At 32.5% G+C, this 20233-nt stretch overlaps 1 protein-coding gene across 2 annotated transcripts; it reads right to left on the reverse strand.

Annotated features, from left to right (window-relative positions):
* Positions 1–1644: 1644 nt before the first annotated feature.
* Positions 1645–20022, reverse strand: LOC139488094 (synaptotagmin-17-like). 2 transcript variants are annotated; one of them, XM_071273476.1, is made up of 5 exons: positions 19911–20022; positions 10809–10906; positions 7544–8395; positions 3826–3946; positions 1645–2254 (listed from the first exon to the last, which is right to left on the reverse strand). In XM_071273476.1, the coding sequence occupies exons 2-5, from the start codon at positions 10827–10829 to the stop codon at positions 1902–1904; spliced, it is 1347 nt and encodes a 448-aa protein (XP_071129577.1). In that variant the 5' UTR covers positions 10830–10906; positions 19911–20022; the 3' UTR covers positions 1645–1901. The 2 variants fall into 2 exon arrangements, with proteins under 2 accessions (XP_071129577.1, XP_071129578.1); XM_071273477.1 differs by lacking the exon at positions 19911–20022 and adding an exon at positions 11340–11410.
* Between the last annotated feature and the right edge of the window lie 211 nt (positions 20023–20233).

Here is a 20233-nt window from a genome sequence, read left to right on the forward strand (position 1 = left end):
GAACAACAACCAATCATTCTGAATCTTACCAGAACAGCAACCAATCATTCTTAATCTTACCAGAACAGCAACCAATCATCCTTAATCAGACTAGAACAACGACCAATCATCCTCAATCAGACCAGAACAACAACCAAGCATTCTAAATCTGAATAAAAGAACAAACTAACATCTTAAGTTAGACCACGAGAACAACCTTAACCTGACCAGAACAACCATCTATAATTTGATCAGTATTACAACCGATCATCTAAAATTAGATTAGAAAAAACAACCAATCATCTTACATCAGTCCAGAACAACAATCAAATCTCGTTGATAAGATCGAAACAACAACCAATCATCATATGTACAACCAGAATAACAAAAACATCTTAAATTAGATCAGAAAAACAATCAATCATCTTTAATTAGATCAGAAAAACAACGAATCATTTTAAAATAGATCCGAAAAACAATCTATCATCTTTAATCCTAGCTACGGATCAACAACAAAAATCCTATATAAACCCAGAACACTAACCAATCAATTTAAATAGAGCGGAACAACAACCAATCACCGTTTATCTAATCAAAACAACGACCAACCGTTTAAAACGATAACAACACACCAACAAATCATCTTTTAAAAGTTAGTTCAGAACAACAGACAATTGTTCTAAATCTAACCTGAACAACGGCCAATAACCCAGAATCAAATCGAAACAACAACCAATCAACTAGAAGTAGATCAGAACCAAAACATATTAGCCTATACCAGACCAGAAAAAAACAACAACTCATCCCTAATTAAACCAGAAAAAACAACCAATATATCCTCTTAAATCAGACCAGAACACAACAAATTATTTTAAATCAGACAAAATAACAACCAATCCACCAAATAAGACCGGATAAATCAATCGTCAATCTTACAAGAACAACCAATCGTCTTAAATAAAATCAGAACAATAACCAATTATCCTTCACCAGACCCGAACAACAATCAAGCAGCTTCGACCATATAAGAACAAAACCAATCATCATGAGCTACATCAGAACAAGAAACAATCATTCCATATCAGACCAGAACAACAACCAAGCAGCCTTAAGATATCAGAACAACAATTAATCAACCTGAATGAGACCAGAGAAACATTCAATCCTACTAAATCAGGTAATCATTTTAATTCAAATCATTATAAATTAGAGGTATTATAATTTCCCAAAATTAACCTGTTACTGAGATAATTGTGGTATGTTTTTAGTTTTCATGTGAATTCACACATCAAATTCGCATTTTTGTATTAAATCAAAATTGAACTCTGTACCTTATGTGACATTTTTGTTTTAGTGTCACGACTAATGAACCATTCTTGTCATTTTATATCTTTTGAAAGACCCTAAACCGCTTTTACACTTAAACAAATATTAAGGAATAAGTTCAATTTTCAAACATTAATTTTTATTTGTAAATTTTGACTTTTTTGGAATCCAAGATTCAATTCATATAATTTTATGTATATCGCGTAAAGAAGATGTCATACACAAATATTTATTTTTTGTTGTTTCTTTTAATCTCTGCATTTATAACTTTCCAGATAGTATAGTTATAATTTCATTCAATTAAGCTCGTTATGATTATTCGATAAACTCTCAGAAAAACAACTCTCATCTTTATTAACAATTATAACAAGGTTATATCATACATTTGTCAACAATAAAATATCTGAAATAAATGTCAAATTTCTCAACAGTTTCATGCCAATGAATATCACTTTACAGATGCCCTTTTTGTCTTTCATTTATCTGACAAGTCACGTGTCTTCTTTTGAAATCATCTGATCAATTCAATCAATCAGCATATTATAAAATGATATGATGAGTTATTTCGCACTTTAAGTAAATGATTGTCGAACATGTCATTGAACTGCAATTGAAGCAGGTGACACTTGATCACACTCAATACGCGTGCGCAGCGAATGCCACTGCGCAACTGGAGACCTCTGTGAGTTTAACATACGTTTCCAGTGAGTGTATTCATGAGGTCCTGTCCCGTATTTTCCTAAAGAAATACGACCTACAAAATCGTCCTTTGTTTTAGAGTTGTGATCCCAGACCGTTATAACAACAGTTGTGTTTTCTAGCTGTTGTTGTGTCACGTTAAAACTGACAGATTCATTGAATATCGGATCAATGGTATTCTTTTTACAGGATGTCTTCTTCGTCTTGATTGGCTTTTCAAAGTGCACCAAGGTAATTTTGACAATTGGATCTGAAAAAATACACACAAATGAATTTAATTAATTTTCTGTTTTATGTTAACATGCATGTACAGTCACTGTGAAAGAGTTATATGCACATTTGGAAAATGATGGCGTCACAGTAATTAAAAGCTAAAACCGTTCTTTTATTAAGCATTTTTTCCAATGAGGCTCTTATCTTTCATCTATTTCTCTTTTGTTTGCCTGGAATTTTTTTCAACATACAAGTTTGTTTAAGGTTGATGGTTTATGATATTGTGGAGGTCAAAATCTTTCGAAATTATTCGCACTGCTTTTCCTGCAACGCAGGAAGAAAACACATACTCGATCTTGGGGGAAACAGCTTTAAATCAGAGATTGAACTTAAGTTTTCCAAATTAATGATCAGTCATACTTTTGCACTTGTGCTTGACCTATGAAAAAAGTGCTTCCAAATGATTTATAAAACAAATCCATGTATGAGTACAGAAAATTAATATATATTTTTCATCACAAAATGAAAAATTATATGAATATTTGTTGAAAATAATTGAATAAAATATGATCTCAAACGTTGGCAGATTGCCATCGTCATTGTAAGTTTTATAACATTGTAACATACGGGTTTTAAGGTAAACTGCTTCAAGAAGAAATTCTGCAAAAACCAAAATGACTTCTATCTTAACAGCATTCCCCATCTCCCTCCCTTTATATTTACCCAGTTTGACCTAATCGACAATGCTCATGCATTGTGGAATTTCTTCGTCTTCCTTTCAAAAGATCATAGGAAATACAGTCACGTGGATTAAATGAGGGCGGTTGTTTTGGTTGTGCGGGATGTATAAAAAGTTAAAAACGCAGATATGTCCGGTAGGGATAAGGACGTTAAAATTCGATCTCTAGTTAATGTAGAGTAGAGTGCCAAGCTCTCCCCACGTTAATGAAACATTTCAATATTTTTAGCGAGCTGGTATGTGGCATGTTGCAAGACAAAATAGAGGACACTTTGCAACCACTTTGCAAGTCATATCTGTTGTTCTGTCAATTTTGTCTCGTTCTGAGGGTATAAGTCTGTATCACTTCTGTATCACTTCCTGGGTATATCAGACTGTATAACATCTAGTGTTTCAAAGCATATACCAATAGTATGTCAAACTATATAAACCCAAGTATATGCCCGAGTGAATATCATTGAAGGCATGTCATACTGTATTATACCAGGATATGTCGGAGTGTATAACATCCAGGGTAGGTCATATTGTTATGTATATCTTCAATGATATGTGACATATTGTATAACATCCACATTGCACAAAAACCAGTAAAATCAGACAACACGACATTAAGGGTATGTCCCTAATTGTCACTAATTAAATAACAGCTAGACTGTATGCTGGATATATTAGACTATGTTAGCGCATACGCTAAATGTAAAAAAAAGCACTTTGGACATATGGAACATTATTTTTTCATTTAGTTTTGTTTATTTACTGGTTTGTTTAAATCATGGTTGTATTTACCATTACTATTGTTTACTATTTATTTATAAACTCTTTGTATCTGCAGCTGCCATATATACAGTATTTACAATGTTTTTACCCACCTGAACCTCCTATCATATCTGTTTGTAGAAGTTGTTTGGCTTTGATGATGTCAACATTCAAACGTCCAGCACTAGGTAAATAGTTCAGAGATAACAAAATCTCACCTAAATCCATTCTTTCCTATAACAAATAAAAAAATCCATTACAGTTGAATTTTTCTGTAATTTTCCATTTTTGTCGGCTAAGTTTGTAGAATAATATATAAATAAGAGGGCCTGCTTGTTGCATTGCGGTCTGTATTATGTATTTGTATAATAACCTCAATAATAACTTTTCTAACATGAATCTTTTCTACCGGTAAATAAGACAGTTACACATTTTGTCTTTTCTATGGTAAATTTTATGTTATATCTGCGATAGTTTTAACGATACAATCATGCTGGTGTCTTTTTTGTTGTTGGGGTGTACAAGTACCCGGCCACGTCAACTTGTATTTTTGTCCATCTCATGAGTTAAGCCTTTTTCAACTGATTTTTATAGTTCATTATTATGTTGTATTGTTATACCACTATCCCAGTTAGAGGAGGGTTGGGATTCCGCTAACATGTTTAACCCCGGCACATTATGTATGTATGTGCCTGTCCGAAGTCAGGAGCCTGTAATTCAGTGGTTGTCGTTTGTTTATGTGTAACACATTTGTTTTTCGTTCATTTTTTTATATATATATATATATTTGTATAAGGCTGTGAGTTTTCTCGTTTGAATTGTTTGACATAGTCATTTCGGGGCCTTTTATAGCTTTGTTCATTGCCATTTAGATATTATATACTACCAATAATTGTTATTTTCGGTGTCATTTTGGTCTCTTTTTGAGAGTTGTGTCATTGGCAATCATACCACATCTTCTTTTTTTATATTTAATTGACAATTATACCAAATGGTTATTATGGTATATCTTTATTATATTGGCATATTTTTGTCCCTGGTGACCGCCAATATTTTTATTTTGAGTTAATCAAAATCCCTTTGACATTAACGAATGCGACTTATAAAACGATATTACTTATCAATTGCAACAATGGATACCACCAGCGAGCCAGTAAGTTCTAACTTCCAGGCAACCCGAGGTCACTTACCGAATTTTGATAGGTACAACATCCCAATCGGTTGTATTGTTTTGTAATTTAATTGCTCTTTATGTCTTCGTTTTTTGGGGGTTCTGTTTTTCTTCGGCTTATGGTTTTTGATTGCCCCTTAGTGCCATCTTATTTAAAATATAATTCCAGTATATTTTTTTTATAACTGGAACTGAATACATTATTCCTTGAACACAACTGTTCAAAATATAGCATATTCCCTCAACCAATATAGTGAGTTCAGTATAATATACACTTCTTAGTTTTATTATTTGATTGACATGAATTGTTTATACTGATATCTGAAATATTTGCCACTGAGACATTATGCAGACTGCCTTATGTAGGCATTAAAAAGTTAAGGGACTGTTGGTCCATCTTTCAGTATTACATTGGATGATGATTCAATTTTTGTTTCCTTGTGTTAACTTTAGTTTGCAATTGCCTCATGCAAAGGATTAGGTCCAGTAAGACCCCGTCATATATATTGATAAACGGCAAAGGTTGCAAAGTCTAAATGAATTAAACTGTTAACCTTCCACACGTTCAACTGTAAATGGGTTAATCTGGGATATTACATTTTTTTAAATCATTAGGCGAATACGTACAAACAGAGTCGAGGATATCAAGGAGTCGTAACTCATTGTTGGGCATTCAAGACCGTTACCAATAAAGATGTCTACAGAGTAAACACGTCTTCTTGCTTTGACAGCTTTGCCATGTATACTTTGAAAAAAGAGGTAACTTGTTGGTTACACGGAATCAATGGGTTATCACGTATTTTGGTTAAAATGAAGAATTGATCACCGCTTTTATTGGCCTGTATATCCGACTTGCTGTGCTTTCGACTTGCGAGTCTTGTATGCTCAGTGTCATCTATCATCTAATCTGATGAAAGCTAATAGTTTATGTAGGAATCGGTCATGTTAAAAATTACGAGTCACCTAATATTGTCGTGTTTAATGGATTATAGTTTATTACATTTACAAACATGGAATGAACTTTTGACCACTTCCTGATCGATATCACGTGTATTTTGTAGAACACTAGCAATGATTAAACAGAACCAATGTATTATTCAGTCATTATGAATGTTTCTAAAACATAATGGTATATCAAGCTTACAAGTTTATGGTAGACATCTTTTTTTATAATTTGGTTTGAATCGTCAACAATAATTACCTCGAAAATCCATAAAAAAAAGTTGAAATAAATAAAGAATGTATCCAATGGACACAGATGCTCTCACTTGTTTGTGGCAAGGTCAATGTACCCGAATTCATATTTATTAACTTTTTATTTTTTGAAACTTGACGACATTGTTTCTGTATGTAGTCATTAGATATTTTGGGTGTTTGAGTGGTTTCATTGTTCAATAACAAACAGCTGTAATGGGGTAACTCGAGAACAGTGAAAGTTACGTCATCCAAATTTGAACTTGACCGATGATTGGATGTAATAAGCATTGTGTATAAGTTTTAGAACATATGATTGAGGCAAACTAAAGTTAGAGTACAGAAATAAAATTCGAGACCTATACGCACGCGCGAACGAAGACGATTGGTGTTCCATGCATATTTTAGAAACCTTGTAATAACTCATTTTTACGATAAAACTAGTTGAGCAGACACCTAAGATTATGTGCGGTGAACATGAAAAGTTATCCGTAACAGAGATATGATATAGACTAGACTTTTTTTAAGAATATGATTATTGATTTATAAAAAAAGTAAAGGTCTCATCAGCTCTTTCGTTAACAAAGGTTTTACAATATTTCTGAGCAATATTTTGTATTTGAAAGTGTGATACTTCAATTCGTATACTTATTTTTTGCACGATCAGCTGTGCTAAAATCTAAAGAGAAATTAAATCTGTTATTTACCGTCTAAGCTTAGATCAATTAGTACTACATCACACACGAATCATCATTATCCCATTCTAAATCTATTTTATATATAGTTAATATCTAATTGTACCTAATAAAAACTCATGCATGCTAATCTAATGGTTATTTACGACATCTGCTCTCACAAAAACACGAACAAATCGTTTTAACAAATGACAGACTTAATTTAAACAATATATTCAAATTATACAGCATTAGCCTCTAAGTCAGAGTTGATATTTTTTTAACTTAGTTTTCATAATTACAGCGTCATTCTAGTAAAGCAAGACTAGTCGAGTGATTTCATGTTTAAGAAAACAGTTAGAAATATCTTAATGATTTTCGGATTTAACCTTTTGTATGAATCAGATTAGTGTACTGGATGTTGTATACATGTACGTCATGGCCTACATGAATAAGATAAGACATGCGATAAACATATATATATATATAATTTAAGGTCAATATCCACTTCTCATCAACAGCAGTCGTTAAGATATGTCAAGCTCTAAATGGCTGAAGCTCTAAACGGCATTTATAAGAGTCTTAAAAGTTGTGAACAGTTACTGGGACTTATAGGTTCACGTTCGGTACTGTGGCAATTGATTGTTGTGATTTGTTTTAATAAAATAAAAGCTTGAGCGGTAAGGGTTAGGTGCGATTATTTCGATTTGGATTTTTTCATTATGTATAATATACATATGTAACTACGGTCAAGCAAAAAACACAAGACGACAACAGTTCTAAGAAACTTACCTTCGTACTTGGCAGTACTGGCTTCCACATATGTCCTCCTTTGATCAGGTTCATGCCACCCAGAGGTAAATATACTTGGCCAATGATACAATGCCGGGAAAATTTATCAAAATCTTTTATCAAAATTTCAAGCGTCCTCATTTGAACTTCACCAAACGGTATTTCAAACATGAAGTATTCATTCCATGTTGGATTTTGTGTCTTTCTTTGAACCGATGTTTGTTGTGAATTTTTCTGATCTGGCAACAAGCTCACTTTACAATAGGGATTCGAATGGGCCAGATCTTGTTTTGTATCATCAAGAATAAAAGGTAACGGCAAGTCTTTAGCCTCAATTATTTTGACAACAAGGAAACGATTCACAACATCATATTGTAAGCCAATGTGAATTTGTCCAAGCTGAAATTTGGCCAGCTTTTCTTCATCGGTTAAACATGGTTCATTTATAACATCATCATACAAATCTCTTTGGAAATTCTCCACTGTAATTTCGGTTTCACTCGGTAATCTCCGCCGACCTGGCCGTGGCTGAACGTTTTCTTTGTTAGCCGTCCAAAACTCAATTGGCTTCATGTCAATAATAGGAGTGGTGGTACCCTTCTTATAGTCGCAACTTATCTGAGATGCTGACGACACCGAATCAGTCCTTGACGTACTGTCAGATTCTATCCGTTCACGGAAACTTTTGTGACTCTCTGCACAGGAACTTGTAGAATCGAGTCGAGTAGATGATTCACGGAAAGAATGTTGAATGTCACTTTTTCTCAGTTTCTTTCTTTCCTCTTGACAACATTCGCAACATACCTCTTTACAGCAGAAAATTTCGTATAGTTTTTCACAACACTTCTTTGACTGCAATAGTGGGAAAAATAGAATTAAATGCATAAAGCTACAACGATTTTTGTTAGAAGAAATAAATCTGTTAGATTCACTGACTTTAGCAATTTGTTTAAAAGTGGTGACATTTTGAGTATGGTGTGAAAACGCGACCGGGTTTAATTAATATTCCCTGGGTAAAAATACAGCATGAAGGATTGTCCCCTTGCTATGTAGACTGTTTACTATTATTGTGTAGTTATAATGCTGTCTAGTGTAGTTAATATTCTCTCTTGTGTAAGATATTTAAGTGGGAAAAGTAAGATATTTATTTGCGGAAACGTAAACTTTTTTTCCCGAAAAAGTCATCTTTTTTTTCCCGGAAAAGTAATGCCAATTTGCGGAAACGTAAAACGCCGCATATTAGTATTCCCTTTTCCCAATCTTGAACCGTGTTTTTAAAGCACAAAGAAAATTCTACTTGGGCAGTCTGTTTGATGAAAATATATTGAGAAATTACTTTTTTATAAAAATGACAGCATGTTTTATTTTCCACGTTATAAAATGGCGAATCAAACATTGTATAACATCACATAATTGACATTGCAAATTGAAGTGTTTAATAATTTCAACATGCGAGCAAAATAAATAGAGAAAAATATCAAATTATCGACCACTTGATGTTTGCCAACCATCATTACAGGCGGTAATTACATAATTATGAAGTACACGACAGCTTGTAATTGAAGCCCATCACACTACCAATTCATTGTCTATAGGGAAAATTATAACACAATTAACTTTAACTAATCGAAATGACAAAACAAGAATAAAATGTCGTGTTACTTTGGGTATAAAATGTCGTGTCACTTTGGGTATAAAATGTCGCGTCACTTGTGGCATAAAATGTCGTGTCAACTTCGGTATACAATGTCGTGACGTATCACTTTCGGTATAAAATGTTGTTACGTATCACTTTCGGTATAACAAGTCATGTTACATCACTTTCGGTATAAAATATCGTGACGTATGACTTTCGGTATAACAAGTCATGTCTCATAAATTTCGGTATAAAATGTCGTGTCACGTTCAGTTTGGGTATAAAATGTCGTGTCACTTTCAGTTTGGGTATAACATGTCGTGTCACTTTCGGTATACAATGTCGTGACGTATCACTTTCGGAATAAAATTTTGTGTCGTATCACTTTCGGTATAAAACGTCGTGTCACTTTCGGACGGTGTTTCATGTTGCGTCTCTGTCGGTATAACATGTCATGTCAATTTCGGTATGACATGTCGTGTAAATTTCGGTATTGAATGTTGTGTCTCTTTCGGTATGACATGTCATGTCACTTTCGGTATGATATGTCATGTCCCTTTCGAGATTGAATTTTATGTCTATTTCGGTATGACATGTCATGTCACTTTCGGTATTGAATGTTGTGTCTCTGTCAGTATGATATGTCATGTCACTTTCGGTAATGAATGTTGTGTCTTTTTCGGTATGACATGTCATGTCACTTTTGGTATTGAATGATGTGTCTCTGTCGGTAAGATATGTCGTGTCACTTTCGGTATTGAATGTTGTGTCTCTTTCGGTATGACATGTCATGTCACTTTCGGTATTACATGTTGTGTCTCTATCGGTACGATAGTCATCATAGTAATCAAATGAAACATGTTCATGTATATAAATAAAACCATTAAACGCCATGATTAATCAGCATGTTTGGAAACCTCAAACGCATAAGTCTTTAGATATTAACCAACCAAAATACATAGGTTATAAATCAAAAACTAATTTTATACATGTATGACAGATTTTTTTATGAATAATGTTTCCTCGTTTTGGATGAAATTTAATATTAAGCCTAATATATCTGTCGATATTCATTTTGTCGCACTTTGAATTCAATTGTTTGTCTCAAAATGAAAATGGTAAATCTTTTTATCAGTAGACAAATCCATAATTGACCTGTAACGTTGTTAAAATCAGTAAAAACAATTCTCATAAAATTTTTACAAGCCTTACAAATGCTTGTTTAAACTGACACAAAACTTTCTGCGTCAAGTAATATAAAAGCTTGCATGCTCTTTATTATGATGTATAGAAGTTATTTTTACACGGACATTAAACCCTATGGACAATATCTTGTTGATTGAACTATGATTCCAATATTGATCAGAATCCTTACATGTAACCTTAGATAGTTAGCGCCTCATTTAACCAGACATCTCTTTATTGATTCCTTTCCAAGCATAATATCATGGTTTTCCCTAAAAACATCGGCTGAAATTTTCAAATGTCACGGCTGATGATAAAAACACAACTACGAGATTACCAGTCTGATCGTGGTAGAGACATAAAATTCACTAATTAACAATAAATCAGAATAAGGAGAAACATATTTCTATAAAAGTTAATTAGAGAATTGAAAATTTGTCTTACCACGGAAAATATGAAGGACATGATGTTAGTTTCCTTCCCGTGTCTATCGATTAATGCTTCGTTTCAGCGGCCATTATTTCCCTCGCCATCCTCAATCACTGAAATATTGAATAAGATGTTTTTTTACCCAAATAAATGGTTAAAGCACATATGTTACAATTATTTTAATTAAAAAGTTTACCACCTGTTGGGATTTAAAAAAAATACGTCCATGAATAATTATGAATTTCTATTACACGACAGATATACATGTATATGATAAACATGAGACAACATGAGTTCAGAAAAAATACATTTGTAAGACAGTGGGTATAAAATGTATGACAGCTGATAGAATATATATGATTTATCGGAAGAGGTGTTATAGTTTTTTTTATCTTACATTTTATACCATGTTTAAACGAACAAAGCAATGCATATGCATATCAAAAACACCGGAAAGATAATGTTAAAGAAAGAAACCTCAGTGACACTATAAACAGAAAGTTAATTATATCAGAGAATTAATACCGGTATTGTAACTATACGTACGAAAGGTGTTGCGTGATAGTCCTAAATCTGTATCACATAGGTAAAAAAGGGAGTATTTTTTATTCTTTAGTATCTATTATTGATATTTTATAATTTATACAGTTACATTAAAATGACATATTGATTTGGATGACAGATGTCCCATATAATGTTGATATATATGAATGGAGTGAGGACAATATAAAACAAATCCTCCTACTGATTTATTTTTTAAAAAGTTCTCTTTTATGTGGATATCAACGTTGGTGTATGTTTTGTAAACCTGAATATTCATGCTAATTGTCTGATTATAGAGTTAGATTGCCATAACATACTATATCAAAAGATTCAATGAATTGAAAAAATGTAAAGATGGACATATTCGATTTTATGTTGACCGGAGGCCATTCGAGGGGGAAAAGCATCAGTGAGACATAGTGACGTGAATATATTAACTTTTTGACGTCGATTTTTTTCCCGGGTAAAATAATCACTTGGAAGATGTTTATTGAAATATACCCTATTCATATCAAAATAAAATATTCGCGCCATTATGTAAGAGATTCGCCATTACCTTTATAACTATTATAATAAGTAGATGATGCATTATTGCCAATGAGCAATGTGCAATTTAGTCTGGTACCCGACCGTTCTTGAGTCATGACGTCAAGCTTGACAATATTTGTATATTCCGAAGGCATACTGAATATTTTACGAAGGGAGCCAACCTTACGTTTGTTATTCGGTATTCTGTCCTTTTGCTGGTTTATTGATTAACCAGTATTGTTAAACACTCTAATTATAACGGCACACTGCTGTTATCTGCAGTCAATCAATTAATACTGGGAGATTTAGAGTTTTTCGGGTTGTTTTACACTTCAGACATGGGCAGATATATAATACAATGTACATATACCACGGTGAAAGATATGTATGCGGGGAAAGGTCCTCGATTATAGAAAAACGGCTTTTTCAGACAAGATTAAAAAGAGAGCCTGCTAAAGAACACAAACCTTTTATAAAAATAAGAAAGTTTTTAAAATTAAAAACCGACTTTATACTCCTCTCCAATACAGTGTACCTTCGCGGGGACAGTTACCTTGTGAACTAGCACGTTAAAAATTGGGCTCAGCGGGTCGGTCATGTACAAAACAGGGTTAATATTCTTATATCATTAATCGTCCTGTATATGTATATTATTTTGCCGCTGGACGTTAGGCAGTCGTCCATCATCATCTCCACAGTGTATTTTTTTTTAATCAAACCGACGAATTTATGATCAGGTCAGAATAAGAGAAAGGGGCATTTATGAAAATCAGGATATATGAACAGAATTACGATATGATTGGCTTCTATTCTAACCATTACTCAGTAATTTACAATTTTAATATTCAAATTAGTGACAACTTCAATTATTCGATGTTTGACTCAAAAGTGACGATAACTGGAACTCGTACCCAATACATTTCACGCTTTTCGTTGTTAATAAGGCGATTTGAAGGCCAAGTCTATGGTGATAGGCTTTTAATAAACCATGCAATAATATTTCCAACAGGAGATTTCCCAAAAATTTGTATAAATATGAGCATCGATTCATCGTAACAGTGATAACCAAAGGATGTTCACATTGTTTCAATAGAAAGAATTGAAGTCGTAGTTTTCCAATACTGACAATGGTTTGTCATTATCCTTTTCAGTTATGGGTTAAAGATGGAAATGTCAAATAGCAATAAAGCTGACCTACGTTGTGGTCATTGTTTTAAAAGTGGTACCAATGTCCCACGTCTCATGTGGTGCTCAAATAGGTTAAAGCTATCACGATATTTTTATGTTGCTGAAATGTAATTGAAGAACACATTGTGTTCGGTGAAAGGATATAATGTTTACTTTTTCAGCATAATGTTTTATTTAAAAGTAATCGATTGATCTCCAATATTTAGAAAAATGATTGTCTTAAAAGTGTTTGCTTTAATTGTTTCTTACATGCATTGCACGCAGCTGCTAAGATTGCTTTTTTTTAAATTGTAAGAAAAGATATTACTGCAAAGGACCGTGCTCAAACCAATACGTGTTTACAAACGCAGAAAAAGTAATCACACCATGTGTATAAAAATGCAGCCTTTTCAAAGCGTACAATATTCTAAGAATACAATTAGTGACAACAACTAACTTTTATGTTGGCGCCTATGCTATATCTAATTATTGTTTAATATTTGGATTTTAAAGTCAATAGTTTTATTTAACCATCATGTATGTTTACACATTAGAACATACTCACCCCTTCTCGTCCAATGAAAAGTCAGTTTTTTGCCCTCTAATTTTCATAGTACATGGTTTTCCATGCACTATGAAATGCTATACATGAATGACTTTTCATTGTCAGTTAATTATGAAAGTGAACTCTTAATGGCTGCACTAACGAAGTGTACAATCCCCTAAGGCATTTTTCTTGGGAAAATAGACTACTGATTAGAAACGAAAGAGCAAAGATTAAAATAAAAATATTTTGAATTTTGCAAAATTTCATGCATTTTTTAATGATACACATATATAGAATACACAAAAAAATAATAAGGATAAATAAAATGAATATTTATTTCATTTATAAACCTTACATTTGAGGGAATTATTTTCTTTTTCTATAAAAAAAAACATTGCCAGACTGCTGATATATAGCAGAGGATTGTTTTTGGAGAAACACAATACATTTAAATTTATCAATAAAAAGTAAACATTTAATGTTGTATGGTCTGAATTCAAATATTCATACAGAGAGTTTCATATTTATAAAAAAAAAAAAAATTCAAAAAGGGGATTTATATAACATTGTGTTGCTTTTTTAAATAAAAAAAATCTAAAGATATATAAGTATTAAATTTTACCTGAAGCAGAAGAAAAACAATTTATCCATCACAAACTATGTCAGTGCTATTTCATTTCATCCATTGAAATGACCATTACCTATGTATTATATTTAGTTCATTATAAAAAGTGAACTCTTATTTAGGTTTGACTATTACAATGGGAAAGGATAGTTTTGTAAGGTCACTCGAAAGTGTGAATATGTTCTAAATTGGTCAGACAATACTTGGTCATGTTTTATGAAGATTTAAGCCCTCGGCTTCGCCTTGGGCTTAAATCTTCATAAAACATGACCAAGTATTGTCTAACCTATAAATGGATGTTGGATCCAATGTATTGGCACGTTAACCAATTATGTCTGTCTGGTTTTGATTTGTTAAAACATGTTTTGTGAGATCTAAACCCTACCTCTTTACGTCTAGCCAATGTTGAATAAAATAGGACACAACAAATACGCGGATTAAAAGAAGTCCGATTCCGCTGTAAAAACGGGTAACAAAAGAAACTAACAAAATGATGATGACCAACATAAATTACCAAAGTACTTGTAGCATTAACTGACATGCCAGCTCAAGACTTCAATTATATTGATTGAAAGATTGTCTTTATCAAATGAAAACCAACTACATTCACTCCCGTAAGAATTAAAATTAAATGTAGTACCATATCATCATAAATTGCACGAAAAGAACATAACCCGTATTATGTCATCAACTGTTTTTAGAATTAGTGTGTTTTTGAGAACTCGTATGTCTTTTAGAGCATCATTATAAATTCAAACAATGCCATCTTTAATGACTTGAAAACACTATCTAATAATATCTCTTGTGAATAAAATGTTTCAAGGTTTGGGTCAATGGCCTTTTATGTGCTTTGTATAGAATATATTAACCATAAAAATGGGATGTGAAATGCCGGAATGTCGAAGATGTCTGCACGTTGATTAACGTTTTCGAATAGGTCCTTTCAGTGATGATAACATTTAGTTATTGTCACTAATTGTATTCTTAGAATATGATGTACACCTTAAAAAGGCCGAATTTGCATACATGTCATAGGTCCGATAGATTTTTCTGTGTTTACACGTATTGGTTTTAGTTAATGTTTTGACAAGTTTTTGATTTTGTTAACCCTGGTGTAACATTTTTTATGCAGTAATAGATTTCTTTATTGAACATTGTCCATGTACTCAGAGTCACTACAAAAGTATGGGTTTGTGCGAACCAACATTGATTATAAATGTGTTTATATCCGTTTGTGATTTGCACATACTTGTTAAAACGCTTGGTCCAAAAACGCTGTTTACAGATCAAGTATAAGCACTATACCTAGTTTTCATAGATTTCGTAAATGTAAAGTTGTATTGCTATGTATTTTTTTTAATTTATTGATATTGTACTTTTTCTGTTCGCACGTGAGATACAAAACATGATCCTTATAAGCTGAAATATCAAACACGCCCATAGATAGATACGGATTAAATACTAGTGATAATCACATACGATGAAAGACTAACTCAGATAATAATCGATCTGTTGTTACCAGCTGCAATTGTTTTTATCACAACAAAAAAATGTGTCACGTGTTTGGACTATGATTATAAGGGAGGAGAGCAAACAAGTAACCCTCTTCCTTTTATGGACATAAAATCAAAACAACATGCGTAGGATGTCTTACAGATATCTTCACAGCCTACTTATATGGTATTTTATTTATGAATTACAAAGTCTTATATATGTTTCCACCGATTGAATATTCTTATTGATAAATCATTGCGTTTTGTATTTCATTAATAGTTATCCCATAAGGACGCGGTGTGTCAGTGTAAGTGTAAAGCAAAATATTGTCCTATGAAATATTGTACCACAAGACAATATTTCATAACTATGTATCATGAAATATTGTCCTCGTCTATGGAAAAATGTCCAGAGAAGGACAAATTTTCATAGTGAAATTTTGTCTTTATATAGACAATATTTCACAGATGAATACTGTGGAACTTTGTCTTGTTAAAGGGAGGTTATACTTTGTGTGAATTGAGACAATATTTCACAGATGAATACTATGAAATTTTGGTCTGTTAAAGGGAGGTTATATTTAAGTAATATTTTGTGAGTATTGAGACAATATTTCATAGACAGATTGTCATGGAATTTTGTCTCATGTAGGGGAGGTCATCAACATATATTCATGCAAGTTAGAGAAGGTCTATAGGAATTTTTGTGTATATATTTACAAAATAAATGATTGTCAGTACATTTTTAATACTTATATCTGTACAGTATAATGTAATACAATGAAACATACCATGGAGAGTTGTCTCATTGGCACTCATACCACATCTTCCTATATATTTGATAATTCTTTATTCTATAATAAACCATTTGTAAAGTATCTATGCAAATTTGAAACTCACTATTGGTAATAATATAAATTCCTTCTATACAAAACCATTTTAGTTATAAATCTAGAAATGTGCATGATGCATGCTTGTGTACTATTTCTAATTGTGTAAAAAATTTGATTAAGAAAGATTTTCAAAGCCAGTATTGATCAGTATTTCAAAGAAAAGTATTTTCATGAACATAATTTCATAGTGATATATTGTCCAGAAGGAGGTGACAAAATTTCATGGACAAAGACACTATTTCATAAAAAATATTGCCGTCAAGGACAATATTTCATTATGAAATACTATCAGTGGACAATATTTCATTATGAAATACTGTCAGTGGACAATATTTCATTATCCTGATTATGAAATACTGTCAGTGGACAATATTTTATATGAAATTTTGTCGGATAGACAGTATTTGATGGAGGACAATATTTTATGTTACATAAGATCATCCCGATGGCCGGAGGCCACAGGGTGATCTTACACTGACACAATAAGTCCGAATGGGATAACTATTTTTACATCCCAGCTGTTTTAGATTAGACCGAAAACCATTTACAATTCATAAAATCTAGTTTAGAACGCCACACAACAATTATAATATACTTTATATATTACTTTATGATTTATACCCTTTATGAACCCCTAACACGATGAGTAGATGTCAAACAATGTCAACTCGCCCCACTGGCCAATCGGCCCACACTATATCGCCACTTAATGAAAAAATCGCCCCACTCTTGTAACCGACACGCCCAACTTTAAAAAAGTGTAAAATCAAATTGAACAATCAGTCTGACAACTCATTTGTTTAACGAAAAGGGTTTAAACCCCACTGAGTAAAGGTCTGCCAACTCGCCCCAGTTATAAAAATATCTTGCTTCCTTTAAGTATGTTTGGGGGTCAAAAAGGGTATACCTCATAAAGTAATATATAAAGTATATTGTAATGGTTGTGTGGAGTTCTAAACTAGATTTTATGAATTGTAAATGGGTTTTCGTCTTATCTAAAACAGTTGGGATGTAAAATAGATATCCCACTCGGACTTTGTGTGTCAGTGTTAGATCACCCTCTTGCCGCCGGTCATCGGGATGATCTAACACTGACACACCGCGTCCTTGTGGGATAACTATTAATGTATACCTGAGTGTAAGCGTATATGACGTTTTTACATAAAATCTATCTGAAGTACAGCTGCTGATATTAGAATGTAGGACGGGAAAAGCTTATAATAAGTTCTCTTTTACCAAATTGTGTTGTAAGATTTTCTTTCTCTTGATTGGACTTTTTACTGTTTATTGGTACGGTAATAAATGGTATTGTACTAGTACTTGTACTTTTGTATATGTTGTTCATTTGCATACTGGTATTAAAAGGATTAAAATACATTTATCGGTTTGCAAAATAGGAAATGTAACAATTTTGTCACTGATGACTGTACTATTTTTATTAAATTTATTTTCGCTATTCTTTTTTATAGTCTAGAAGTATTTTGTTTGTTATTCCGCCAATCATTAAAAGAGAAAGGTTAAGTATTTGAATAATATATATATATTTGAACTCTAATAGATGTAAAAAGATATGGAATGAGTGCCGCAATGAGACAACTCTCCATCCAACTCACAATTTGTAAAAGCAAACTATTATAGGTCAAATAACAGTCTAACACGGAGCCCTGGCTCACACCGAACAACAAGCTATAAAGGGCCCAAAAAATACTAGTGTAAAATCATTCAAACGGGAAAAAAACCAACGGTCTAATCTATATAAACAAGAAACGCGAAACAAATATAAACCACATCAACAAACGACAACTGAACATCAGATTCCTGACTAATTAGGACAGTTGTAAACAATTGCAGCGGGTTTAAATGTTTTAATGGTACAAAACCTTCATCTGAAAAAATAGTGTAACATCACAACATAGAAAGACACACTATAAAATATCAATTGAAATGGCTTAACTCCATCAAAAGACATATTAACACAAGGGGACATGTTTTTGAAGGTTTGAATGAATAATTTTCATTTCCGTACTTAATATGTCGGATGAGATTTTAAAATTAAAAAGAGAAGAACGTCGGTATTTTCAGAAAGCATGACCATGTATTAAGTTGAGCCTTCCGATCAATCTGACAGTGGATATCAGCTTAAGAGATGGACAAAAGATACCAGAGGGACGGTCAAACTCATAAATCGAAAATAAACTGACAACGACATGGCTAAAGATGAAAAAGAAAAACAGACAAACAATAGTACACATGACATAACATAGAAAACTAAGAACAACAAGAACCCCACCAAAAACTGGGGGTGATCTCAGATGCTCCGGAAAGGTAAGCAGATCCTTCTCCAAATGTGACACCGTCGTGTTGCTCATGTCATAGCAAATCCGGCTAATAGTCATGTTTCTACTTTATTCGATTAGATATTTTTCATAACATGTTGTAGTTGGACTTTTCGTGAAAATGTAATAAGGTATAGCAATTTATATACTTTCATAGGTTCATTAGGTAAAAAGTGGTAGAATTTAGAAACTGCACGGCCTTCAATAATAAGAATAACTCATACCACATAGAGAGCTGCAAAAGGCCTCGTAGTGACACATGTAAAACAATTCAGACGAATAAACTTACGGCCTGATTCATGTACAACACAATAAAATAAAAAAAAGAAATAACTACAAACAACAACTGAACTACTGACTACTGACTCCTGACTTTGAATAGGCACGTACATAATGTGACGGGTTAATTTTGAACATGTTTGCAGGCGTCCAACCCTCTCCTTAACCCTGGGACAATTAAGTTTTAAAAAATGATATAGAAATACGAAGATGGAGTATGAATGTCAAAAGGCAAATACCAACTTAAGGCAAAACAAATGTAAGCAAATACAGTTTAACAATATGCAAAACGAATACCGTAAAGCATGTAAACAATAAATGACGTCGGAAAAACAAACACGCTGTCTATAAACTAGATTCATATTATAATTAGATTGATGCGAAACAATGGAATTGACAATACTTCGATGTTTGAACGATTCCACAAAAAAACCAAAGATAAGATACAAATCGACAAATGACTTGTTTCTCTGATTATTTTATTATTGTATTAAATAGTGCAAACAACACAGAACATAGCCATTTATAATACTAATAAGTAACCGTAGTGTATTAGTGATTAAAATTGTATTTTCGTTTAAGAACTGAAATGAAATGTTTAATGTGAGATAGCTTATATAGAAAAATGACAATAATAAATAATAATACTGACAATGTTCGTTGGTTTAGAAAACTTATAGACAATTTTAACATTATTTTTACTTACCATGAACAAGAGAACAGCCTGCACCTTCCAACGAATGATTTTATTATGGATTTTTTTGTCATGAAATTGTCGTCAACTTTTTCTTGCCATTACACTAGAATACAGAGAAGACTTGATTGATTTCAATCTCAAGTTGCTTAGCAACTCATCTGATTTGAAGATTTGATTGGTTGTGTATCAGCTTTGTGTTTCCATATAGAGAGTAAAAGTAGTTTACAAGCTCTTCATGTTCCAATATGTCAACAACCTGATATTAATTTCTTGAACATGATGACGTCAGACGTTTGTCTTATACTTTTAGATGAAATTTCTTGATTTCAATG

The sequence above is a fragment of the Mytilus edulis genome, chromosome 9 (assembly GCF_963676685.1).
Source record: "Mytilus edulis chromosome 9, xbMytEdul2.2, whole genome shotgun sequence".
NCBI lineage: Eukaryota > Metazoa > Mollusca > Bivalvia > Mytilida > Mytilidae > Mytilus > Mytilus edulis.

What these genes read in the sequence shown, in the direction of transcription:
- LOC139488094 (XM_071273476.1), bottom strand. Translation starts at nt 10,829, where the DNA reads ATGTCCTTCATATTTTCCGTG. An exon ending in TGTCCTTCATATTTTCCGTG is followed by an intron (nt 8,396 to 10,808) that starts GTAAGACAAATT and finishes CCACTATTGCAG; the next exon opens with TCAAAGAAGTGTTGTGAAAA. An exon ending in AGATATGATAGGAGGTTCAG is followed by an intron (nt 2,255 to 3,825) that starts GTGGGTAAAAAC and finishes GTATTTTTTCAG; the next exon opens with ATCCAATTGTCAAAATTACC.